General features: G+C 45.9%; 1 protein-coding gene, 1 long non-coding RNA gene and 5 other non-coding genes across 7 annotated transcripts; 6 read left to right on the top strand and 1 right to left on the bottom strand.

Annotated features, from left to right (window-relative positions):
* Positions 1-1,357: 1,357 nt before the first annotated feature.
* LOC134957489 (uncharacterized) lies at positions 1,358-8,154 on the bottom strand. Its single transcript, XM_063939456.1, has 4 exons — positions 4,043-8,154; positions 3,084-3,158; positions 2,799-3,010; positions 1,358-2,198 (listed from the first exon to the last, which is right to left on the bottom strand). Exons 1-4 carry the CDS (start codon positions 4,368-4,370, stop codon positions 2,190-2,192), a joined length of 624 nt encoding a protein of 207 aa, XP_063795526.1. The 5' UTR covers positions 4,371-8,154; the 3' UTR covers positions 1,358-2,189.
* Positions 8,155-22,437: 14,283 nt separating this feature from the next.
* LOC134957488 (uncharacterized) lies at positions 22,438-25,764 on the top strand. The gene is made up of 6 exons (XR_010186616.1): positions 22,438-22,541; positions 22,719-22,773; positions 23,973-24,049; positions 24,553-24,632; positions 25,214-25,273; positions 25,675-25,764. It is a non-coding gene; the product is annotated as an uncharacterized LOC134957488 (long non-coding RNA).
* Positions 23,103-23,172, top strand: LOC134959584 (small nucleolar RNA SNORD38). The gene has a single exon (XR_010187593.1). It is a non-coding gene; the product is annotated as a small nucleolar RNA SNORD38 (small nucleolar RNA).
* LOC134959583 (small nucleolar RNA SNORD38) lies at positions 24,275-24,346 on the top strand. The gene has a single exon (XR_010187592.1). It is a non-coding gene; the product is annotated as a small nucleolar RNA SNORD38 (small nucleolar RNA).
* LOC134959581 (small nucleolar RNA SNORD38) lies at positions 24,847-24,918 on the top strand. The gene has a single exon (XR_010187591.1). It is a non-coding gene; the product is annotated as a small nucleolar RNA SNORD38 (small nucleolar RNA).
* On the top strand, positions 25,363-25,433 carry LOC134959585 (small nucleolar RNA SNORD38). Its single transcript, XR_010187594.1, has one exon. It is a non-coding gene; the product is annotated as a small nucleolar RNA SNORD38 (small nucleolar RNA).
* A 36-nt stretch (positions 25,765-25,800) lies between the features above and the next one.
* LOC134959601 (small nucleolar RNA SNORA35) lies at positions 25,801-25,929 on the top strand. Its single transcript, XR_010187610.1, has one exon. It is a non-coding gene; the product is annotated as a small nucleolar RNA SNORA35 (small nucleolar RNA).
* The last annotated feature ends 460 nt before the right edge of the window (positions 25,930-26,389 follow it).

Raw genomic sequence — 26,389 nt, 5'->3', positions numbered from 1 at the left:
GGAGCTTTAGCCCTCCATATCTCTGTGGTAATGTCATAATATGTACTGCCAGTTTTTGAGGTTTCGGTTTCCAGTTATATGTTACCATTAGCCTTGTCAACTTAGCTAGATGTTTCTGGCATATATAGGGAATAGTTCTAAACAAATACATCAGTGTTGGGAGTAGTGACATTTTGAAAGCACCTATTCTCCCTAACCAGAATATTTCATAGGATCCCCATAGTTTAACAAATGCATTCATATATGTAAACACTGGGATCATATTAATTTAAAAAACATTCTTAATATTTAAAGGAATTTTAATATCTAGATATGTAAGAAATTATGATATCCAGGTATAATGGAATAGATGCTTAAGAGAATTTAAACCGAGAGAGGAACATTAAAGGGCAAGGCATCCCATTTATGTATTGATCTTATAGTAGAAGAAAAAAAAGGCTTAGTGATGAATAGTAACACATCGTCTGCAAAAAGACATATCTTATGAAATCCTATTGTAGTGTGAAACCCAGGGAAAGCTACTGTACATCTAATCTTCTGAGCTAATGGTTCCAGAGCTAATAGAAATATCCAAGGGGACAATGGACATCCCTGTCTTGTTCCACTAAAAATCGCAAATGTACTAGAATGTATGCCATTACTTAATACCCATGCAGTAGGGTATTGATATAGAGCAGGGCTGGCCAAACCAGTCCTCGAGATCTACCAACAGTTCACATTTTCCAGACCACCTAGCTGGTGCACAGGTGTAGTCATTACTAATTAAGATGTGCTGCATTCATTCCTAACTGACAATTCTACAGATCTCCAGGAGGCCTAGAAAACATGAACTGTTGGTAGATCTCGAGGACCGGTTTGGCCAGCCCTGCTCTAGCCAATGATTTTATGATAGGTGATACCTCTTCAAGCTTCCATGGGGCATTTACAAGCGATAATTCTTCCTCTGTAAACGTAGGTAGATTAAAGTTTGACAGGAATGAAGTTATGGGCCAAAATTTACTAAGAATTCGAGTTTGTCCGATTTGTGTTTTTTTTTCTAAGTCCCAATCCGGGAATTCACTAAGCACCAATCTCGGCAGTGTTTGGACTATTCGTAATGGTTTGATTAGCAAAGTTCAGAAATACAAATGAATAGACCATCGGTCAAACGCGGCTGTTATTTCATACAATACGGGAATTCACTATTCATTCGTATTTGGGTGTTAGTCTCTGAGTGGTCAAATGCGGTCGTATTTTTATGCGATTCGTTAAAAAATCTGCAAAAAAATAGACCTGCTTTTTTCAGCCGAGTTTACATGTGCTGACACTTACAAATCATTCACACCTGACTTATCATGCCTATAAAAGGGACACAAACTTGTCTCATCCAAAATAATTTATTGCCTTATGTTTGCTGGAGTAAATTTGGACTTTTAAAAGTCAATACACATTTTTCATCATATATCCATTATTACACACATTAGTGTTAAAAGTTAAAATCTTTTTTATTTTGTGGGTTGTGACTCAGGTTTTTAAATATGATTACTAATTTTTTACACACACAAACATGCCACAACAATAATGTCATTCATTTTGGTTATGAAAAATTATAAATGTACACAAACATATTAGGACACTTTTACACAACTCTATTGTGTTTTTCTTGTAAAGTCCTCTACAGAAGAAATGTAAACCAGTTTTAATTCACATTGTAAGTTGCATTTGTCATGGATGATTATGCCTGGCTGCCAATTATTGTGTGTGCAGGATCTGAGATTGATTGGAATCTAGAAAGAGTAATGATTAGAAAAAAATCAAGTGGTCTGGTTACTTCCTGCTAACATCTATGCGTATCACAAACATTTCCCTCCTCCAAAAAATTGCAAAAATGGTACAGAATAAATGTGCATACGAATTTCCTGTTGCTGTTTGTACCACTTCTCATTAATGATGTTGTTCAAATTGTCAAGGAGCTAAGTGTTATATCTTTTTTTAACAAACATACACTTACGATTTACTTCTCTGAAATAAAAAATGTGAGTTTTCAATGTTAATTGATTTTGGTTGGCTGCTTGTCCTGCCCTTTGCCTTTACCACTGTCATGTTGGCGTGCTCTGGTGGAGCGTCTTGGTGGTGATGACATTGGCGTGATATTTGGAGTAGTCGTACCAGAACTGCTGCTTGTTTGCTGATGTTGCGGAGGGATGCTGTTACCAGGACTAGAAGCAGAAATTTAAAAAAAAAAAACATTAGCTAGCCATATGTTTGATCAATTCTAACAAATCACTACACATGGAACACATGTCATTGACTGTTGCTTCCAGATATCCTGCATAGCAACATCATCACTCATAACTTAAATACATACATATGCCTGTTTGTGGCAAATGGGTCTGGTTACTTCATTGTGAAAGCAAACACATTAGTTTTCTTGTAGATCACACATACTCCACCATAAAAACACATTGAAATACATAATGTGTTACCTTATATTTGTATTTAAACAAACATAGTAATGTTTTTATATGTATTTGGCCATGTTAGTTCAAACACACATGTGTTACATTGTAAAAATACGGTACTATTTTCACAAAATAAACATGAGTTTATGTTGCAGCATCTTACACACAATGTGCTACTGTATGGCTGAAGTGGACATACCTATATTTACAGGATGTGGACAAGGCCATTTTGCTCGGATTCCATTTCATCTTTTACTGACTTCGTTAAGTATATCATATTTTTATGTGTTTGGACTTAATGCGTTTAAAAGTTTGATTAATATATTTTGTAAAATTTTTTTACAGTTTGATACTCACAATCAAGCTGAGGGGAGTGTGGTTCACGTCTTGGAAGTGTGTCCAAAATTTGGAGTGTGGGGCCCGAACATACTGTCGATAATCTTCGTGGCGGGGTAGCCTGCTGTGGTTGGCCCTGGACATCAGACCTTGCTTTCTTTGCTGGCCCATTTTTTTTGCCTGTTGTGTTACTGAAGTCCAACTTCTGCTGCTCCTGACTTCTTTTGATGGACCTAGTATTGAAAGTGAAATGTTGTTATGGCCATTCCTTTACAAACATACCCTATACTACAATGGACACTTTACCTGCTTCCGCCGCGTCAACATCATCAAATGTAATGGGAGTTACTGTCGGACAACCAGTACTGCTTTTTTCCAACACTTTAAAACCAAAATAAGAAATCATGTAATCATGCTATTGTGGATACATCCACCCATTATACTTATAAACATTCATTAAATAAAAAGAGCGTGTTTTGCATTTTTAAAAAACATATGGACCGTAAACCAAGAAACCACTACATAAAACAATAAAGATTGTCCAATAGCCATATGCACTATGGAAAGTGCAACACAGAAAAACATGAACAGGACACAGACATAGGACACAAGTCAAAATACAGTCAATAACAACCAAAAGCACACACATCTTCATTTGGTAATGAAAGGTCAAATATTACATATGCAATATAGAAATTGCTCTGTGATGTGGCACTCCAAACACACATTACCACTATATGAGGCAATCAAAAATACAACACCAAAAAAAATAAAAAAAAAATAAAACAGTGTTGTGTCTGGGTAGAAATACAGCCTCAAACTCAACAAACAAAGTGTTTTTTTGTCAAAAAAGAAAACATTCAGTAATAAGGACATTACACATGTAAGTGGTTTTAAAACCACTTTCCACTACTCCAGCCTCTAACATGACAAACACAGTTTTAACAACATTGCACATGGATAACATCAATCTCAAACCTAGTCAAAATGTAAACTTTCAAAATGTGCAAAAGGAATACATTACTGCAGGACAATTCTATGACACACCAAGTCCAAACTACACATGGAAAATATAGTGAAAAAAAAAAAACATGACATACAATAAAGTAAGATGTTACATTGGCTTTTGTATAAAACATTACCAAAAACAAGGTATTTGCTGACACACACTTGAAGATGGGAGTAATATGCAACGTCACATGAAACACATTAGAATTAATAAAAAAAAAAAACCATAGAATGTAAATGCAAATACACATGCTCACCATTCTTCCTGGGACTATCTGAATCCCGGACATGGGTTGCAGAGACTACTTCAGGAGGTATTACACTCCGCATGAGCTCCTCATACTCCAGATATCTTGCAATATAGGGCTGGCCACCACCGGCTTTTCGAGCCGACTTCGCCTCCTTGGCCATTTTGGACTTGACATGTCGCTTTATGTCATAGTACCGTTTGCGGCACGTGTCCTCCGTCCGCTTGACAACCCCCTCACTATTGACAGCAGCAACAACTTTCACACACAACACCATCTTCTTCCGTGTTGGAACCTTGGCGGACTCAGGGCCAAATAGCTGCCGCTGATACTTCATCAGCTCCCCCACCAATGCCACATTTTCTGCATAAGTAAACTTGACATTCCGCCCAGTCTTAGTAGTGGTGCGTGGCTGCGGAGCACTCTGACTGTCACTATCACTGTCACTTGAGGCTGCTGCAGCAACCTCACCCACCTCCTCCACCTCACTAACCTCACTCAAACTCACCTCCTCCACCTGACCGACCTCCTCCCCCTCACTCACACCCTCCACCTCACCCACTGTGAGTCACACATAATTGTGTGTCTAAACACTTAACACAGAAAAATAAAAAGACAAACAACACACTCTGCAGCTACCACTGCACAAATCACACACACACACACACACACACACACACACACACACACACACACACACACACACACACTGACAAGGGACTATAAAAAAAAACTTGGACCAAAAATGAGACAAAACCACAAAAAACAAGACTACAAGAATGACAAGGCTACTTTCAAACACAATACTGCACTCAGAAATCGCCCAAAAAACTCCTCACCAAACCAACTACTCACCAACCTCCACAGCACAACCTCCCTCCTCACCACTAACTAAACCCACGAGGTGCGGATGGTTTGGGACGTATTTATATGGTTGCGCACAGACACTCCTACCATCTGAAACACAACCAATCACGAACAGGGAGGAAAAACTAAACTAAAAGTGAAAATGCGACCGCGGGGAAAAAAAACACACAAAAAAACAAAAATACGTACGCAAACAACAATGACGGCCGCAAATGGGCCAAAAAAAAACGACTGGCATCGACATCGGAAAACACGAAAAGCATAAAGTCGACTGCTTCGCAACTTGGCGTATATAGTTTCAAAAAGTTGCATGAAAATGCACCCGATACAAGACGAGTTTAAACACTACACAATCCGACACAAACACGAATATTAGTAAATATTGGCCATGGTGTCCATATTGGGTTGAGGGGTTAAGGGATCCACTGATAGATTATAGAGAGATGCATAGTATTTAGCAAAATGGCTAGAGATATACTGGGGGTTGTATATCCACCTCTGTCATTATGCAAACAATGTATTCTATTCACATGTAGGTCAGTTTTAATACAAAGCAAAATTAATTCATCTAGACTCTCTGGATGATCACCAGAAACATGTTCATCTTTAATTTTCGCAGATAGGACAGTCCAGAAAGTGGCTCTTAATACATCATCGTTACAGCAAAGCACAGAAGCAACAGTCTTAAATTGTACCACGAACTGTCCAACATTTTGCGTCCTTTGACACAAGCGAAGTATATCAGCGGAGGCAGAGGATGTTCTGGCAGGCTCGTCAAAAATTCTGCAGAAGGCAGAAATAAATCCAGGATAGTCTGACATAAGTGGACCTGCTCAGTCCCATGATGGGGATACCCAGTCTAAAGCGGAGCCAGACAGAAGGGAAATAATATACGGAATCCTTGTTCTTGGTGTTGGTAAATTATGTGGTAGGCGTTCAAAGTGGATCTCGCACTGGTGGAGAAAACCACATCAGAGCTTGGGGTCACCTTCATATCTACTATGGATTGCAAGTTGGAGACGAGGCTAGTGGGTAGATACTGGTGGAGAAACTGGAATGGATGATGTCACATTAGAAACGGGAACAGAGGTATTCAATGATGCCTGTATGTTGTCTAGCGGAGATGAAAGCCCTTGTAAACACTGCGTCACTTGCTGTTGAACAGTTTCCTGATTTTCAAGTCAGGCCGCAAAGGCCTGGAGAGCACCAGCTCCCATGCTCTGGTCTTCCGCTGGAGGGACGTATATAGGACTTCCTCATAGGCTATCAGGAGGATACTTGAAATAACTAGAGTCTATTCGAAGATATTGCAGACTAAGACAATTTGTAGGACTAGCAGGCACTGAACTGGAATATTCTGGAGTACTCAGGAGAATACTGGAGACTGGATTGCACTAGAGGTAGTACTGAAGACTGGAACTGGAGTACACTAGAAGTAATCCTGGAGACTGGAGTGCACTAAAGGTAGTACTGGAGACTGGAACTGGAGTGCCCTAGAATAATCCTGGAGACTGGAGTGCACTAGAGGTAATCCTGGAGACTGGAGTGCACTAGAGGTAATACAGGTTGAGTATCCCTTATCCAAAACGCTTGGGACCAGAGGTATTTTGGATATGGGATTTTTCCGTATTTTGGAATAACTGCATACCATAATGAGATATCATGGTGTTGGGACCTAAATCTAAGCACAGAATGCATTTATGTTACATATACACCTTATACACACAGCCTGAAGGTCATTGTAGCCAATATTTTTTGTAACTTTGTGCATTAAACAAAGTGTGTGTACATTCACACAATTCATGTATGTTTCATATACACCTTATACACACAGCCTGAAGGTCATTTAATACAATATTTGTAATAACTTTGTGTATTAAACAAAGTTTGTATACATTGAGCCATCAAAAAACAAAGGTTTCACTGTCTCACTCTCACTAAAAAAAAGTCCGTATTTTGGAATATTCCGTATTTCGGAATATTTGGATATGGGATACTCAACCTGTACTGGAACTGGAGTGCACTAGAGGTAATACTGGATACTGGAACTGGAGTGCACTAGAGGTAATCCTGGAGACGAACTGGAGTGCACTAGAGGTAATACTGGAGACTGGAACTGGAGTGCACTTGAGGTAATCCTGGAGACTGGAACTGGAGTGCACTAGAGGTAATCCTGGAGACTGGAACTGGAGTGCACTAGAGGTAATACTGGAGACTGGAACTGGAGTGCAGTAGAGGTAATAATGGAGACTGGAACTAGATTGCACTAGAGGTAATACTGGAGACTGGATTACACTAGAGGTAATACTGGAGACTGGATTACACTAGAGGTAATACTGGAGACTGGATTACACTAGAGGTAATACTGGAGACTGGATTACACTAGAGGTAATACTGGAGACTGGATTACACTAGAGGTAATACTGGAGACTGGGCTGAGACCAGCAAATGAACAGGTGCTGGGCTGAGATCAGTTAATGCACAGGAGACTGGTAGTGCTCATGTACAGCAGGAATGATACTGGGGGATCCGTTCAATTTGCTGGCTGTCGGGATCCTGGTGGTCAGGATACCAATGCCAGAATCCTGACAGTCGACTGTGCCGCCAGCCGGTATCCCGTCAACCCAGGACTATTCCCACTCGTGGGTGTCCACGAGACTCATAGGAGGATATTCAATTGTTTGAAAAGTTGGTTGGGTCTCTTTTTTTTTCTATTAGATAGGAAAAACCAGAAACCCAACTGACTTTTCAAACATTTGAATACCCCCCATAGAGTGAGAATAGATCATGTGGCAAGCGCAGCGAGCAACCGAGCCCGCAAGGGGACACTTTGCGCTCGCCCCGCTGCCGGCATTCTGGCGGGTGGTATGCTGCTGTCAGGATCTTGACAACGGGCATCCTGTCCGCTGGTAAATGGTGTGTATTCCAATACTGGAACAGCGTATGAAGAACCGACAACTGGCAGAGTCCTGGAATTCATTAACAGCTGGAATGAAACTGTATGTGCGGCCAGAGAACTACAAGTCCCATACACACCAAGGGCCTAATTATGTTAGCTAAAGGGCAAAACCATGGGGGTAATTCCAAGTTAAACGCAGCAGGAATTTTGTTAGCAGTTGGGCAAAACCATGGCCCTCATTCCGAGTTGTTCGCTCGCTAGCAGATTTTAGCAGCATTGCACACGCTAGGCCGCCGCCCTCTGGGAGTGTATCTTAGCTTAGCAGAATTGCAAACGAAAGATTAGCAGAATTGCGAATAGAAATTTCTTAGCAGTTTCTGAGTAACTGGAGACTTACTGCTACATTGCGATCAGCTCAGCCCGTTTCGTTCCTGGTTTGACGTCACAAACACGCCCTGCGTTCGGCCAGCCACTCCCCCGTTTCTCCAGACACTCCCGCGTTTTATTCTGGCACACCTGCGTTTTTCCGCACACTCCCAGAAAATGGTCAGTTTCCGCCCAGAAACACCCACTTCCTGTCAATCACACTCCGATCACTTCAACGATGAAAATTCTTTGTTCGGACGCGAGAAAATCTACTAAGTTTTGTGCTAAAATACTTAGCGCATGCGCACTGCGTACCATGCGCATTTTTGCCTTAATCGCTCCGTTTGCGAAAATCGGCAACGAGCGAACAACTCGGAATGACCCCCCATGTGCACTGCAGGGGAGGGAGATTTAACATGTGCAGAGAGAGTTAGATTTGGGTGTGGTGTGTTCAATGGGGGTGATTCCGAGTTGTTCGCTCATTGCAGATTTTCGCTATACTGCGATTATCCGCTAACTGCGCATGCGCAATGTTCGCAGAGCGCATGCGTTTATTTATTTTACACAAAAGTTAGGTATTTTACTCACGGCATAACGAAGCTTTTTCATCGCTGTGCTGATCGCAGTGTGATTGACAGGAAGTGGGTGTTTCTGGGCGGAAACTGGCCGTTTTATGGGAGTGTGCGGAAAAACGCAGGCGTTAGAGTTGCAAAACGCAGGAGTGTCTGGAGAAACGGGGGAGTGGCTGGGCAAACGCTGGGTGTGTTTGTGACGTCAAACCAGGAACGAAAAGGACTGAGCTGGTCGCAATGGCTGAGTAAGTCTGGAGCTACTCAGAAACTGCTAAAAAATTTCTATTCGCAATTCTGCTAATCTTTCATTCGCAATTCTGCTATGCTAAGATACACTCTCAGACGGCGGCGACTTAGCGTGTGCAATGTTGCTAAAAGCAGCTAGCGAGCAAACAACTCGGAATCACCCCCAATCTGCAATCTAATTTGCAGTGTAAAAATAAAGCAGCCAGTATTTACCCTGCACAGAAACAAAATAACCCACCCAAATCTAACTCTCTCTGCACATGTTATATCTGCCTCCCCTGCAGTGCACATGGTTTTGCCCAACTGCTAACAAAATTCCTGCTGCGATCAACTCAGAATTACCCCATGGTTTTGCCCTTTAGCTAACAAATTTGCTGCTGCAATCAGGTCTGAATTAGGCCCCAAGTCCTGTGCAGTGTACTATGGGGGTCATTCAGATCTGATCGCTAGGCAGTGATTTTCACTGTCCTGCAATCAGATAGTCACCGCCTACAGGGGGAGGAGTGTATTTGCGCATGTGTAGCAGAGCTGCATAAAAACGGATTTGTGCAGTCTCTGTGCAGCCCAGGACTTACTGCAGCTGTGATCACATCAGCCTGTTCAGGACCGGATTTGACGTCACCCTCCCTGAAAACGCTTGATCCCGCCTGCGTTTTCCTGGACACTCCCTGAAAATGGTCAGTTGCCACCCACAAACGTCCTCTTCCTGTCAATCTCCTTGCGAACACCCGTGCAAATGGATCTTTCGCACAATCCCGTCGCTGACCGGCGATCCCCGTTGCAGCCGTCTGCCGCGCCTGCGCATTGCGGTGCATACGCATGTGCAGTTCGGATCTGATTGCCCGCTGGGCGGAAAACGCACAGGAGTGATCAGATCTGAATGACCCCCAATGTGTACTATAGATACCACTATGTATGTACAGCCAGGAAACTACAATTCCAATACTCCCCATGTCCTGTGCTATGTATTATGTGCCCTATAGACACCACTATGTATGCAAAGGCAGGGAACTACGTCCCATACTCCCCACATCCTGTGCAGTGTACTATAGTAATCACTATGTATGCGCAGCCAGGGAACTACAAGTCCCATACATACCACGTCCTGTGCACTATAGCTCTCTTAGGCACACAGTGCTCTACTCCCATACCCGGGCACCCATGTCCTGCTGGTGTAACATACCGGTATCCATCAGCAGAGGCGTAAATAGGGTTTTTGGCCCCCACAGCACAATGAAATTTGCCCCCCCCCCAAAGACATTATATATATAAATATATATATATATATATATATATATATATATTTTTTTTTTTTTTTTTTTTTTTTATTCCCAAACTGCACACACTTATTCTCCAATGTGTAGGTGCTAGGTCATAAACAATAATAGAAAAATAGACACAAAGGTGGATGTCCTTTGATAAAGGTGATAAATTGGGATGGCCGTGTTCAGCTAACAGATGAGAATGTCATTGAAACTGTGTGCCAAGGAACTCTCTTACGTACCATTAGGTACTCTACGGACTATTCCCTGGCATCCACACCGTTGGGGCGATCCAGGAAGCCTGGCGCCTTATGAACTGTGTTAAGGACGCTTCGTGGCTAGCCAGGAACCGACTCATTCTGCGGAGGGAGAGGATGTCCATCCAGGACTGCTGCAGGCTGGTTCACAGCTTGCTCAGAGACTATTCCATCATGGACAGCCCTGAGGAAGAAGAGGACTAAAAACCCCCTTTTTCTGCCCCTCTCCCCTTGTTTGGACTGAATAATGAGACTTTGGGACCGTGGCCCCTTCCCCCTCACTCACAATGTCTGTTGTTTTATTGATGTCTTTCTATTTATTGCCCCTCCCCTTATATGTGTCTGTCTTTCAATAAAGCTTCGGGCATGTGACTCACCCTCCCTCACCCCCCTTCCCTCCACACCCATAGCCTTATTAACTGTTGTGTTATTGTATAGTTTAAATGCATAGTGCAGTCCGAGAACTATAGTGTAGGCTCAGGCCTGTGCCGTAGTTCTTCGACTGCACTATACCGTCTGCATCTGTACTGTGTTTTGGCGTGCTGCGACACGGTACTTATGTTTGTCAATGTACTCGTATGTTTTTTGCTTCTTTATGCCAAATAAAGACTGCTTTTTCAATCAAAAATGAGAATGTCATTGATATAGATGAGTATGATGCTGCTATTGATAGAATATCCCTTATATGGATTACTATGATGCTGCTAATGTAAAAGCTCTTCCTTTTTTATGCATTAAATTATGCTGTTTTGCACTTTATAAGGTGGAGTGCTGGTTTACCTAATTATACCCTCTGTTGGACATTTTTTGGTTCTCTCTCTCTATGGGGTTCATTCCGAGTTGATCGCTATCTGCCGTTGTTCGCAGCGCAGCGATCAGTGAAAAAATAAGAATTTACTTACCGATAATTCTATTTCTCATAGTCCGTAGTGGATGCTGGGGACTCCGAAAGGACCATGGGGAATAGCGGCTCCGCAGGAGACTGGGCACAAAGTAAAAGCTTTAGGACTAGCTGGTGTGCACTGGCTCCTCCCCCTATGACCCTCCTCCAAGCCTCAGTTAGGATACTGTGCCCGGACGAGCGTACACAATAAGGAAGGATTTTGAATCCCGGGTAAGACTCATTACCAGCCACACCAATCACACCGTACAACTTGTGATCTGAACCCAGTTAACAGCATGATAACAGAAGGAGCCTCTGAAAAGATGGCTCACAACAACAATAACCCGATTTTTGTAACAATAACTATGTACAAGTAATGCAGACAATCCGCACTTGGGATGGGCGCCCAGCATCCACTACGGACTATGAGAAATAGAATTATCGGTAAGTAAATTCTTATTTTCTCTAACGTCCTAGTGGATGCTGGGGACTCCGAAAGGACCATGGGGATTATACCAAAGCTCCCAAACGGACGGGAGAGTGCGGATGACTCTGCAGCACCGAATGAGAGAACTCCAGGTCCTCCTCAGCCAGGGTATCAAATTTGTAGAATTTAGCAAACGTGTTTGCCCCTGGCCAAGTAGCTGCTCGGCAAAGTTGTAAAGCCGAGACCCCTCGGGCAGCCGCCCAAGATGAGCCCACTTTCCGTGTGGAATGGGCTTTTATAGATTTTGGCTGTGGCAGGCCTGCCACAGAATGTGCAAGCTGAATTGTACTACAAATCCAACGAGCAATCGTCTGCTTAGAAGCAGGAGCACCCAGCTTGTTGGGTGCATACAGGATAAACAGCGAGTCAGATTTTCTGACTCCAGCCGTCCTGGAAACATATTTTCAGGGCCCTGACTACGTCCAGCAACTTGGAATCCTCCAAGTCCCTAGTAGCCGCAGGCACCACGATAGGTTGGTTTAAGTGAAATGCTGAAACCACCTTAGGGAGAAATTGAGGACGAGTCCTCAATTCTGCCCTGTCCGTATGAAAAATTAGGTAAGGGCTTTTATAGGATAAAGCCGCCAATTCTGATACACGCCTGGCTGAAGCCAGGGCTAACAGCATTACCACTTTCCAAGTGAGATACTTCAAGTCCACAGTGGTGAGTGGTTCAAACCAATGTGATTTTAGGAATCCCAACACTACATTGAGATCCCAAGGTGCCACTGGAGGCACAAAAGGAGGCTGTATATGCAGTACTCCCTTGACAAACGTCTGAACTTCAGGTACAGAAGCTAGTTCTTTTTGGAAGAATATCGACAGGGCCGAAATTTGAACCTTAATGGACCCTAATTTGAGGCCCATAGACAGTCCTGTTTGCAGGAAATGCAGGAATCGACCCAGTTGAAATTCCTCCGTAGGGGCCTTCCTGGCCTCGCACCACGCAACATATTTACGCCAAATACGGTGATAATGTTGTACGGTTACATCCTTCCTGGCTTTGATCAGGGTAGGGATGACTTCATCCGGAATGCCTTTTTCCTTCAGGATCCGGCGTTCAACCGCCATGCCGTCAAACGCAGCCGCGGTAAGTCTTGAAACAGACATGGTCCCTGCTGGAGCAGGTCCTGTCTTAGAGGTAGAGGCCACGGGTCTTCCGTGAGCATCTCTTGAATTTCCGGGTACCAAGCCAGCGAAGAATCCTTGCCACTTCCGTCATTGCCCTCCTGCTTCTTGTGCCGCCCTGTCTGTTTACGTGGGCGACTGCCGTGATGTTGTCCGACTGGATCAATACTGGCTGACCCTGAAGCAGAGGCCTTGCCTGACTTAGGGCATTGTAAATGGCCCTTAGTTCCAGGATATTTATGTGAAGTGACGTTTCCATGCTTGACCACAAGCCCTGGAAATTTTTTCCCTGTGTGACTGCTCTCCAGCCTCTCAGGCTGGCATCCGTGGTCACCAGGACCCAATCCTGAATGCCGAATCTGCGGCCCTCTAGGAGATGAGCACTCTGTAACCACCACAGGAGAGACACCCTTGTCCTTGGAGACAGGGTTATCCGCTGATGCATTTGAAGATGCGATCCGGACCATTTGTCTAGCAGATCCAACTGAAAAGTTCTTGCGTGGAATCTGCCGAATGGAATCGCTTCGTAAGAAGCCACCATCTTTCCCAGGACCCTTGTGCACTGATGCACTGACACCTGGCCTGGTCTTAGGAGTTTCCTGACTAGGTCGGATAACTCCCTGGCTTTCTCTTCCGGGAGAAACACCTTTTTCTGTACTGTGTCCAGAATCATCCCTAGGAACAGCAGACGTGTCATCGGAATCAGCTGCGATTTTGGAATATTTAGAATCCATCCGTGCTGTCGTAGTACTATTTGCGATAGTGCTACTCCGACCTCTAACTGTTCTCTGGACCGTGCCCTTATCAGGAGATCGTCCAAGTAAGGGATAATTAAGACGCCTTTTCTTCGAAGAAGAATCATCATTTCGGCCATTACCTTGGTAAAGACCCGGGGTGCCGTGGACAATCCAAACGGCAGCGTCTGAAACTGATAGTGACAGTTCTGTACCACAAACCTGAGGTACCCTTGGTGAGAAGGGCAAATTGGGACATGGAGGTAAGCATCCTTGATGTCCAGAGACACCATGTAGTCCCCTTCTTCCAGGTTCGCTATCACTGCTCTGAGTGACTCCATCTTGAACTTGAACCTTTTTATGTAAGTGTTCAAGGTTTTCAGATTTAAAATGGGTCTCACCGAGCCGTCCGGCTTCGGTACCACAAACAGCGTGGAGTAATACCCCTTTCCCTGTTGTAGGAGGGGTACCTTGATTATCACTTGCTGGGAATACAGCTTGTGAATGGCTTCCAATACCGCCTCCCTGTCGGGGGTAGACGTTGGTAAAGCAGACTTCAAGAACCGGCGAGGGGGAGACGTCTCGAATTCCAATTTGTACCCCTGAGATACTACCTGCAGGATCCAGGGGTCCACTTGCGAGTGAGCCCACTGCGCGCTGAAATTCTTGAGACGGGCCCCCACCGTGCCTGAGTCCGCTTGTAAGGCCCCAGCATCATGCTGAGGACTTGGCAGAAGCGGGGGAGGGCTTCTGGTCGTGGGAAGAAGCTGTCTGTTGTAGTCTTTTTCCCCTTCCTCTGCCCCGGGGCAGATATGAGTGGCCTTTTGCCCGCTTGCCCTTATGGGGACGAAAGGACTGAGCCTGAAAAGGCGGTATCTTTTTAGAAATTAGCAGTTTTCTGTCGGGGGTAACCCACGCTTCATCACACACTTCATTCAATTCATCTGATTCAGGAAAAACTACGGGTAGTTTTTTCACACCCCACATAATACCCCTTTTTGTGGTACTTGCAGTATCAGAGATGTGCAAAACCTCCTTCATTGCCGTGATCATGTAACGTGTGGCCCTACTGGAAAATACGTTTGTTTCTTCACCGTCGACACTGGAGTCAGTGTCTGTGTCTGGGTCCGTGTCGACCCACTGAGGTAACGGGCGTTTAATAGCCCCTGACGGTGTTTGAGACGCCTGGACAGGCACTAACTGAGCTGCCGGCTGTCTCATGTCGTCAACAGTTTTCTGTAACGTGCCGACACTGTCACGTAATTCCTTAATTACGGCCATCCATTCAGGTGTCGACTCCCTAGGGGGTGACATCACCATTATAGGCAATTGCTCCGCCTCCACATCATTTTCCTCCTCATACATGTCGACACACACGTACCGACACCCAGCACACACACAGGGAATGCTCTGATAGAGGACAGGACCCACTTAGCCCTTTGGGGAGACAGAGGGAGAGTTTGCCAGCACACACCAGAGCGCTATATATGTATAGGGACAACCTTACAATAAGTGTCTATCCCTTATAGCTGCTTATATCTGTTATTTTGCCAAATAAGTGCCCCCCTCTCTTTTTTACCCTGTTTCTGTAGTTGCAGGATGCAGGGGAGATTCTGGGAGCCTTCCTACCAGCGGAGCTGTGTGGGAAAAATGGCGCTGTGTGCTGAGGAGATAGGCCCCGCCCCCTTCACGGCGGGCTCTTCTCCCGCTTTTTTCTGGAAAACTGGCAGGGGTTAAATACATCCATATAGCCCAGGAGCTATATGTGATGTATTTTTCGCCAACTAAGGTAAATTCATTGCTTCCCAGGACGCCCCCCCCCCAGCGTCCTGCACCCTCAGTGACCGGAGTGTGAAGTGTGCTGAGAGCAATGGCGCACAGCTGCAGTGCTGTGCGCTACCTTATGAAGACAGGAAAGTCTTCTGCCGCCGATTTATGGACCTCTTCTTGCTTCAGCATCTGTAAGGGGGCCGGCGGCGCGGCTCCGGGACCCATCCATGGCTGGGCCTGTGATCGTCCCTCTGGAGTTAATGTCCAGTAGCCTAAGAAACCCAATCCACTCTGCACGCAGGTGAGTTCGTTTCTCTCCCCTAAGTCCCTCGATGCAGTGAGCCTGTTGCCAGCAGGTCTCACTGAAAATAAAAAACCTATTTAAACTTTTACTCTAAGCAGCTCAGGAGAGCCACCTAGATTGCACCCTTCTCGTTCGGGCACAAAATCTAACTGAGGCTTGGAGGAGGGTCATAGGGGGAGGAGCCAGTGCACACCAGCTAGTCCTAAAGCTTTTACTTTGTGCCCAGTCTCCTGCGGAGCCGCTATTCCCCATGGTCCTTTCGGAGTCCCCAGCATCCACTAGGACGTTAGAGAAAACAGTCAATTCTGCGCATGCGTATGCACCGCAATGCGCACGCGCGACGTACAGGTACAAAGTCCTTTGTGGTTTTGCACAGGTTCTAGCGAAGCTTTCAGCCGCACGGCACAATGCAGGAAGATTGACATGAAGTGGGCGTTTCTGGGTGTCAACCGACCGTTAGTAGGGAGTGCTTAGAAAAACGCAGGTGTGTCGGGGAAAACGCAGGCATGGCTGGGCGTTCGCTGGGCGGGTGTGTGACGTCAAAAGCCATCCCACCGTCGTTAGAATCAATGCACACAAAAAGTAACTACAGGGCTGGTCTTGTTTTGCACAAATGATTTTGCAGGCGCTCTGCTGCACAGGCGTTCGCACTTCTGCAAAGCGAAAATACACTCCCCAGTGGGCTGCGGCAATGCGTTTGCACGGCTGCTTTAAACTGCTAGCAAGCGATCAACTTGGAATGACTCCCTATATCAATATATTAAAAGTTACTTAGGCAATATTACGAGTCTACCTATGTTAGGTTATGTACCCCGTGAGCCACATAAGATGAAACAAGTCTGATCTATGTTACATTATTTGTACTGCAAAAAATTACACCAATTCACATTATTCCACAGTGCCCAAAATTCACATTACATCACACAGTAGTAGTTCCCCATGTACATGGTACACCACAGTAATAGTGCCCCATACACACCTTATGCAACACAGTAGTAGTGCCCATTATGCACATGCCATAGAGTAGTAGTGCTCATTATACACATGCCACATAGTAGTAGTTCCCCAAGTACATGTTACACCACAGTAGTAGTGCACCATACACACGTTGTGCTGCACAATAGTAGTGCCCATTATACACATGCTATACAGTAGTAGTGCCCATTATACACATGCCACATAGTAGTAGTACCCCATCTACACGTTACATCACCAGTAGTAGAGCCCCATACACATATTACGACACATAGTAGTAGTGCCCATTATGCACAAGCCACACAGTAGTAGTAACCCATGTACATGTTACGTTAGAGTAGTAGTGCCTATTATACACAAGATGCCACACTATAGTAGTACCCAATATACACTAGATGCACTAAGTGGCTATTACACATCAGTGGTATTTAATTATTTATTGTGCCTGGTCCCTGTATTGCAGACACACTGCCACACAATTCGGCCTGTTCCACTACATACTGCTGCCAACACCATGGATGCCACCTCCCATATTTCTGCTGCGGCATCAGACATTAACCACAGGACCAGGTGTCCCTTCCCTTAGCACCACTCACCTGCCCAATATTACTGTGCCACATTTTTTTTGCCTCTGTATAGAAGGAAGAGAGCATTCCCCTATTCAAAGGGCGTCCCTCAGAGACGTTGCAAAGCACCCAATATTACCAGCATCCTTTACACTGCATTTACTTCTACATTATCTATCACAGATCACCCATCACCACAGTGACCATCCTGCAGAGATCACCCATCACCACAGTGACCATCCTGCACAGATCACCCATCACCACAGTGACCGGACGGTCCCGTACGAAACCCCTCACCGCTTTTGCGTCCCGTCTCCAGTACACAGAATGGATGTTTAGGTCACACGAGACCTGGCCACACCGCCTGTTACTTACTCCACCCACTGGGCAGTGGCCAGGTTTACGCTGCCACCACCAAACTCCTAACCTGCCGTGGCATTTGGAACCACGGTTCTGCTCTGTATGCGTCGACACGCCACCTTACCACACCTGTGTGGTGCTGATGAATCCCCACTACTCGCTTGACTAGGCCTCTGCCGGTAGATGGCGGAGCTTGGAGATGCTGGTTACACCCTGGCCAGACGGAAAACTGAGCTAGGTTTCGCCTAGCCCTGCAGGTCACAAGATGAAGCGTTCTTCTTGAGGCAAATGATGTTTATTTGCAATAGTTCTAAAGAGAACTCTTCCCTATTGCTAGGGGAAACAGCATACGGCAAGATTTTCACAGCAGAAAGTAGTTGGTATAATACACTCTGGAGCTCACAGGCCTCCTCTTTTTATACAGTTATACCACAATGCATCTCAGTGGGTAGTTTACCCCTGAGTCCATTCCATCCAATCAGGATAACTTACAATATATGAATAAATTACATTTTAAAAGGATATAACTGCAAAAAGCAATTTCCTCCTTCCTATCACACACAAAGTTCTTGTAATTTAAACATGAATCTGCATCCTAGATAATGCAGCCTAAGAAATCTTACATCAAACTGTATTTAAATGAAACACAATAGTTTGCATTCATAAAACACAATGGGCGGGATGTATTAAGATACATCGCCGTTGATCGCTATGTACTAACATATGCAATCAATATCGCAATGCGGTGACGAAGGCCCCCCGCGATACCTGTGAGGTGGTCTGCAGGGGGTCTTCGTCACCTGCCCAGGATTTTCACACTGCCTAGACGCCGGGAAGAAGCAGCAGCAGGCTGCCTCCGGCGCCTCCTCCCTGCAGCCGGAATGACCTCCGGCTGCGTTGCTAGGGGGACGAGGAAATTACCTTTCGGGTCCAGGGCAGTCTGCAGGAAGGTATGCCGGGGGGGGGAGGCGTCTGCGGCGGTCGGCGATAAGAAGCCCATAGGCTTCTATAGGGTATCGCCATCCAAAGATGGCGATACCCTGGACGGCGAAAAAACGCGGCGGTAGGGTCTTAGTAAATTTGAAAATGCGGTAAAACCCCCGTTTTCGGGGGTTTTACCGCATTTTTCCTTTAGTACATCCCACCCAATGTGATTAACATGTTCCTGTCTCTCTCACACCTCCATGTAAAACCAGTTTTGGCTCATCACACAACAGGAGATGCTGGAAACACAAACAGTCTTCTCCCCAAACCTTCCTTTGTATCTCAAAGAAAATGTTTGGTCACCAAAAGCATGCCAATTGTCACCTATTCTCTTCTGAAGCTAGGACAATTAACAGACGACTTTCTATGCAAAAGTGTCTCAAGAATTATTGTCAAGGCCTTTTTAGAAACAAAATACCTTGTACTTTTCTCATAAGTGCCCTGTTCATGCAGTTCTATAACTATGCAGTCCATCATTCTCCAACTGCGCACTGTGCAGCGATATAACATATGACACATTATTAAACATATTTTTAAACTGTCCACACCTGGCGCCGTAAGTACATTTAACAGTGGCGCCAAGCACCTTTTGTCCTTAAAATGGCGCCGGGCACTTAAAGGGTTAACCCCTTACGTGCCGTTGCTGCCATTAACCATGTGGCCGATGGGTCCTCCGGCCACACTATCCTGCACAGATCACCCATCACCACAGTGACCATCCTGCACAGATCACCCATCACCATAGTGAGCATCCTGCACAGATCACCCATCACCATAGTGAGCATCCTGCACAGATCACCCATCACAATAGTGAGCACCATGCACAGATCACCCAACAACATAGTGAGCATCCTGCAGAGATCACCCATCACCATAGTGAGCATCCTGCACAGAGACACCCATCACCATAGTGAGCACCCTGCACAGAGCATCACCACAGTGACCATCCTGCACAGAGCAGCCATCACCATAGTGACCATCCTGAACAGATCACCCATCACTAGTAGTGCCCCATACACACGTTATGCTGCACAGTAGTGCCCATTATACACATGCCACATAGTAGCAGTACCCCATGTACACGTTACACCACCAGTAGTAGTGCCCCATACACGTTACGCCACACAGTAGCAGTGCCCATTATGCAAAAGCCACACAGTAGTAGTAACCCATGTACATGTTAGGTCACAGAGTAGTAGTGGCTATTATACACAAGATGCCACACCATAGTAGTACCCAATATACACTAGATGCACTAAGTGGCTATTACACATCAGTGGTATTTAATTATTTATTGTGCCTGGTCCCTGTATTGCAGACACACTGCCACACAATTCGGCCTGTTCCACTACATACTGCTGCCAACACCATGGATGCCACCTCCCATATTTGTGCTGCGGCATCAGACATTAACCACAGGACCAGGCGCCCCTCCCCCTAACACCACTCACCTGCCCAATATTACTGTGCCACATTTTTTGCCTCTGTATAGAAGGAAGAGAGCATTCCCCTATTCAAAGGGCGTCCCTCTGAGACGTTGCAAAGCACCCAATATTACCAGCATCCTTTACACTGCATTTACTTCTACATTATCGCAGATCACCCATCACCATAGTGAGCATCCTGCAGATCACCCATCACCACAGTGACCATCCTGCACAGAGCACCCATCACCACAGTGACCATCCTGCACAGATCACCCATCACCACCGTGAGCATCCTGCACAGATCACCCATCACCACCGTGACCATCCTGCACAGAGCACCCATCACCATAGTGAGCATCCTGCACAGATCATCCATCACCATAGTGAGCACCTTGCAGAGATCACCAATCACCATAGTGAGCATCCTGCACAGATCACCCATCACCATAGTGAGCATGCAGCACAGAGCACCCATCACCATAGTGAGCACCTTGCAGAGATCACCCATCACCATAGTGAGCATATTGCACAGATCATCCATCACCATAGTGAGCATCCTGCAGAGATCACCCATCACCATAGTGAGCATCCTGCACAGATCACCCATTACCATAGTGAGCATCCTGCACAGAGCATCACCCATCACCATAGTGAGTATCCTGCACAGAGCACCCATCACCATAGTGAGCATCCTGCACAGATCACCCATCACCATAGTGAGCATCCTGCACAGGTCACCCATCACCATAGTGAGCACGCAGCACAGAGCACCCATCACCATAGTGAGTACCCTGCACAGATCACCCATCACCATAGTGAGCACCCTGCACAGCACCCCCATCACCATAGTGAGCATCCTGCACAGGTCACCCATCACCATAGTGAGCACGCAGCACAGAGCACCCATCACCATAGTGAGCATCCTGCAGAGATCACCCATCACCATAGTGAGCATCCTGCAGAGATCACCCATCACCATAGTGAGCATCCTGCACAGAGCATCACCCATCACCATAGTGAGCATCCTGCAGAGATCACCCATCACCATAGTGATCATCCTGCAGAGATCACCCATCACCATAGTGATCATCCTGCAGAGATCACCCATCACCATAGTGATCATCCTGCAGAGATCACCCATCACCATAGTGATCATCCTGCAGAGATCACCCATCACCATAGTGAGCACCCTGCACAAAGCACCCAACACCATAGTAAGCACCCTGCACAGGTCACACATCACCATAGTGAGCACCCTGCACAGGTCACACATCACCATAGTGAGCACCCTGCACAGGTCACACATCACCATAGTGAGCACCCGGCACAGAGCACCCATCACCATAGTGAGTACACGACACAGAGCACCCATCACCATAGTGAGCACCCGGCACAGAACACCCATCACCATAGTGAGCACCCGGCACAGAGCACCCATCACTATAGTGAGCACGCAGCACAGAGCACCCATCACCATAGTGAGAATCCTGCACAGGTCACCCATCACCATAGTGAGCATCCTGCACAGAGCACCCATCACCATAGTGAGCACCCGGCACAGAACACCCATCACCATAGTGAGCACCCGGCACAGAGCACCCATCACTATAGTGAGCACGCAGCACAGAGCACCCATCACCATAGTGAGCATCCAGCACAGATCATCCATCACCATAGTGAGCACCCTGCACAGAGCACCCATCACCATAGTGAGCATCCAGCACAGAGCACCCATCACCATAGTGAGCATCCAGCACAGAGCACCCATCACCATTGTGAGCACCCTGCACAGAGCACCCATCACCATAGTGAACATCCAGCACAGGTCATCCACCACCATAATGAACATCCAGCACAGGTCACCCATCACCATAATGAACATCCAGCACAGGTCACCCATCACCATAATGAACATCCAGCACAGGTCACCCATCACCATAATGAGCACCCGGCACAGATCACCCATCACCATAATGAGCATCCAACACAGAGCATTGCTTCGGAGAGAGCAGCCTGCACACTGCAGCATCTGGTGCACAAGCAGCCTCCGTCAACTTCATCTCCCCAATGGCCGATCTGCAGCGGACGGATACCTAACATCATTCGCTGTGCAGGCGCACAACCCATGATCACTGACAGTACTGCCCCCTTTCTTTCTTCCCTCTTCCCCCCCACCCAGTTAATTAGTCTTCGAGAAAATGGCGGCCGCCAAATATTCATTCGGGACACATAATTCAGTAAGGGGCAGCCTGTCGCGTCGGCAGGAGGCGTGGTCTCGCAGTGGGCGGATCTCACGAGATCTACCGCCTATATAAGACGCTGTCCGCCGTTTCTCAGTCTCTTCGTTCCTGCTGGCATTATGTGTGGTGGTAGTGGTGTGCCCCGGGGAGGAGAGGGGACACGTGGTCCGGCTGAGCTCCGGTGAGTAATGTCCGGCGCGGCCCCGGCTTCCATACAGTCCCGGTGCAAGTGATGATTTGCTGTGAGCCGCAGTCACCGTGTGGAAACAACCTTGGAGAACTGAGCGCCGCAGCCCCTCCCGCCCCCAGCGGGCGCACTACCCGGCCCTGCTCTGACTCTTCTCCTCCTATCTTCCAGGTATCCGCCGTTATGTGACCGGGCAGGAGACCCGCAGCGTGTCCGGCTCAGCATGGTGAGTGGCTCTCCGGGGGATGGGGTTTGTACGTGGGGAAGTGCAGGAACAGGGGAATGGGGTGCTGCGATAGTATTGGTGGGAGAATGCATCGCTCTGACCCGTCCCCAGGGTGCAGGTCCAGATTGATGCTGAAAGCTGGCATTTGATTTAAGGGTTTCCACCATCGATGGTGAATCACAGGTTGATGCTTGTGTTGACTTCACTAACAATCAATGATTCCTAGCCATCAGCAAATGAAGGCAGCGTGGATGGTGTACTGGTGATTTATAAATTGGTAATAACTGGGTCAGTGACCTACCCTGTTTGTGCCTTGTGGTGCACATGTTCTTCCTGTGATGAGAACTGTCCAGTTCTGCTACTGAGTGACCAGAGATGACACTTGTGCACCTGAGGAAGACTTGTCCACTGCTCGTGAGCCACTACTTTAATAACACTCACAAGTAGTCATTACTCTTGTACCCCTTTTCCTAGGCCTGACTAGAGATTTTGAACTCTTCTAATCCAGAACAGTTCCATGGTAACCTGGGTCAGCACAGTGTACACTGCACATGGGTGTAGTCTCCCCTCTCCTGGGACTTTGATGACGTCCGCTCCAAGCTGTCAGATCCTAGCTCTTCCCATGCTGTAAACTACAACCAGGTTGGATGACCTAGGTTACCCAATTACACTGCTTCTCACATGGGTCCAGCCCTGGTAGCTACCTGGGAAGGATTGCTGAGTCTCAACTAGGGTTTTTTGTGGGTGCAGTTTCCACTGACAAATCCCCAGGTTGATGCAAAATCCCGGTTTTGTCAGGTCAATGAAAAATGGGTATTAATGGGCAGTTCTAGTTGAGTAGACAAATACCTGGTTACCTAGGGCTCATGTGGTGGGACATTATTTAATGAGGGTGACTTTCAGGGGAATCCAGTTGGGCAAGGGGTATGCAAGGCCTCTCTAAAAAACCTTGTGTACTTCACATGCAATTTTGGATTACTGCAGGTATGTGCGCTCCCAGTACCCATGCAATCCAATAGTGTCTGCAGGGTTTTCAGCACTGAAAACCCTGCAGCACATAATAAACATACTTGCCTATCAGGTGGCCTCCTGTCCTGTAATGGACTACCAAGAACCCATCCGCAATTGGTTTCTCCCTGTTAGATCATGGTCTTGACACATTGATGTCTCTTTTTATATAATGCAACTTTCTCTTCCAGTGATCGCTGGTAATGACTCCAGAGCAGTGCTGTTCTGCAACACCTGAGTTGACTTGGACAATGTGCCATTCGGCCAGGTGAGTAATGACACTAAGGAAGGACATGAGCTATGGACTTGCTGCTGTGTAGGTGATGGCTGGTGATATTGGGGAGCTGCAGTTGGGTATCTTGTGTGATCCTGTATAGAATACCAATAAGACTATCAAGTCTTCTAACTTTCCATTCTGTCGAAGTGCTGTGCCTCCAGAGTTTGTCCTGCATGTGCAATACTGGGTGGCTGGTGCTGTCCTGCAGACCCTATTCTTCCTGTGATGAGAACTATGTCCAGTTCTGCTACTGAGTGACCAGCGATGACACTTGTACACCTGAGGAAGACTTGGCACTGCATACTGGGCAGTGGATTAGTAGGCATCACTACTAGGAGCTACAGACCAGTTGTGATGACTTAGTGGGCGGTTCTAGTTGTGTAGTCATATTTAATACCTGGTGGCCTAGGGCTCTCTAAAGAGGTGAAATGTTATTTAATGAGGGCAATACGTGTAACATATGTCCTTGCTTATAATGCAACTTTCTCCTCCAGTGATCACCGGCAATGAAGACTCCAGAGCAGTACTGGTCTGACACACCTGAGGTGACATGGACAATGTGCCATTTAGCCAGGTGAGTTACTCAAATGTATCTGGTTATGGTGCTACTGCTGTGTAGGATGTGATCTGGTGTTCTCCTGTATTTACTCATTAAGACTACAAGTAACAGTCAGGTTTTTGAACTTGGTTAGACACTAGGTACTGTGCCTCCTGGGTTTGTCTTTCTGTATTTACAGACTGGCACCTGGCTGGTGCAGACCTTGACAGTGCCTTGTGGTGCACATGTTCTTCCTGTGATGAGAACTATGTCCAGTTCTGCTACTGAGTGACCAGAGATGACACTTGTGCACCTGAGGAAGACTTGTCCACTGCCCACTTGTTACCCTATATGGAGCATCCATTAATTTGATTAACAAGTACTAGTGATAGTAATAGATCAAATCTATGCTATCTTATGCTCCTATCCAATGTCATGTGTGGTGAAATTCCAGAACCTGGTGCACCTCTGCAGGGGAGGTGACTGGGTGTTTAGTGATGAGCAGTTGGGGCCATGCATGTTCTACCTGGGAGTGATATAATCCTACTTATTACCTAGCGATTGCTTATATTCCAGTGCAGAATTTTAAGCCTGTCTTATAATTGTCTTTTTCATAGGTCTGTCTAAGGATACAGATGAATGCAGATAGACTTGGCATACTGGATATGAAAGTTAAGGTAACAGATTTTCTGACTTGTGTCTTAATTACATTGATTGTTCTAGCTTGGATCTAACCTTTCCTTTAGTAGACTGTTCAGCACATTGTCTTCTGTTGATGATAACCTTGTCCAGTTCTGCTACTGACTGTCTGTGATGACATTGACCAATCTGAAGATGACAATGCTTACATTAACTGTACAGTGTGTCCTAGCCCTGGATTGTCGGATGTTAAACTATATGTGCAGGAAAACCTGCTTCTATATTCCTTGCTGCTGCTTAAGCACAAACATGTACTGTCCCTAGCTTTGCTCAGTAACTGGGTGCTTGCATATTGCACACCTATGGAACCTACAGACTGCAATCTGCCTTAATGTTGTAGCTTGGGTAATAGAGAATCATTTCAATTTGTTTTGCACAGGTTTGAAGGAAGTGACCTACCCTGGTCTCCCAAGGCTGGCATGGAACATATATTGTAATGTTGGTTAATAAAAATATATATTTACATCAATCTCTTGTCCGGCTGGTTCTTTGGTTTAAATCTATCATGCACTGCCAAGTGTCTCCCGGCCTCTTCTGTGGCTGAGGGGTCTCATTCCAGTGCCAGATTAAATCCCTTCTTGCAGAAAGGTCAGACTCTGATGTGAGCTGCCCCTTCCGATAGCTGGGTACAAACTGTTTCAGTGGGCTGATGGCATTATCTGCTGGCCATATCTTCCACAGTTTTGTTTCAGGTAATTCCAATGCAACCAATTGGTTATGGATTATAGTAATAAAGCAGTGCATGTATAGTATGTTAAAGTACCAAACTTTTCTCAGATACTTTAATTACTGCACTAGCTGTGATCTGATCAATGGCATATTTAATAAAGTACAAAACTTGATTGAAACCAGCACCTGTTCCTATTCCCTTACTAGCGCTTGTCTGGGGAGGTTAAATGGAAAATGTGAACTGACTTATTAACGGAGTATGTATTAGAGCCACTCTGTTACAACTGGCATTCAATAGTAGTTGTCTTAAAGAAAGTGGGTTTTAAACTTGGTCCTCAGGACTCCACACAGCTCACATTTTGTAGGTTAGTGAGCAGATGCATTCAGTGAGACACTTAGTAAAAGATCCACAGGTGGAGCTAATT

Source organism: Pseudophryne corroboree, chromosome 9, assembly GCF_028390025.1.
Source record: "Pseudophryne corroboree isolate aPseCor3 chromosome 9, aPseCor3.hap2, whole genome shotgun sequence".
Classification (NCBI taxonomy): Eukaryota; Metazoa; Chordata; class Amphibia; order Anura; family Myobatrachidae; genus Pseudophryne; species Pseudophryne corroboree.
The sequence above is the reverse complement of the archived record's forward strand: the minus strand, read 5'-3'. Positions and strand labels throughout refer to the sequence as shown.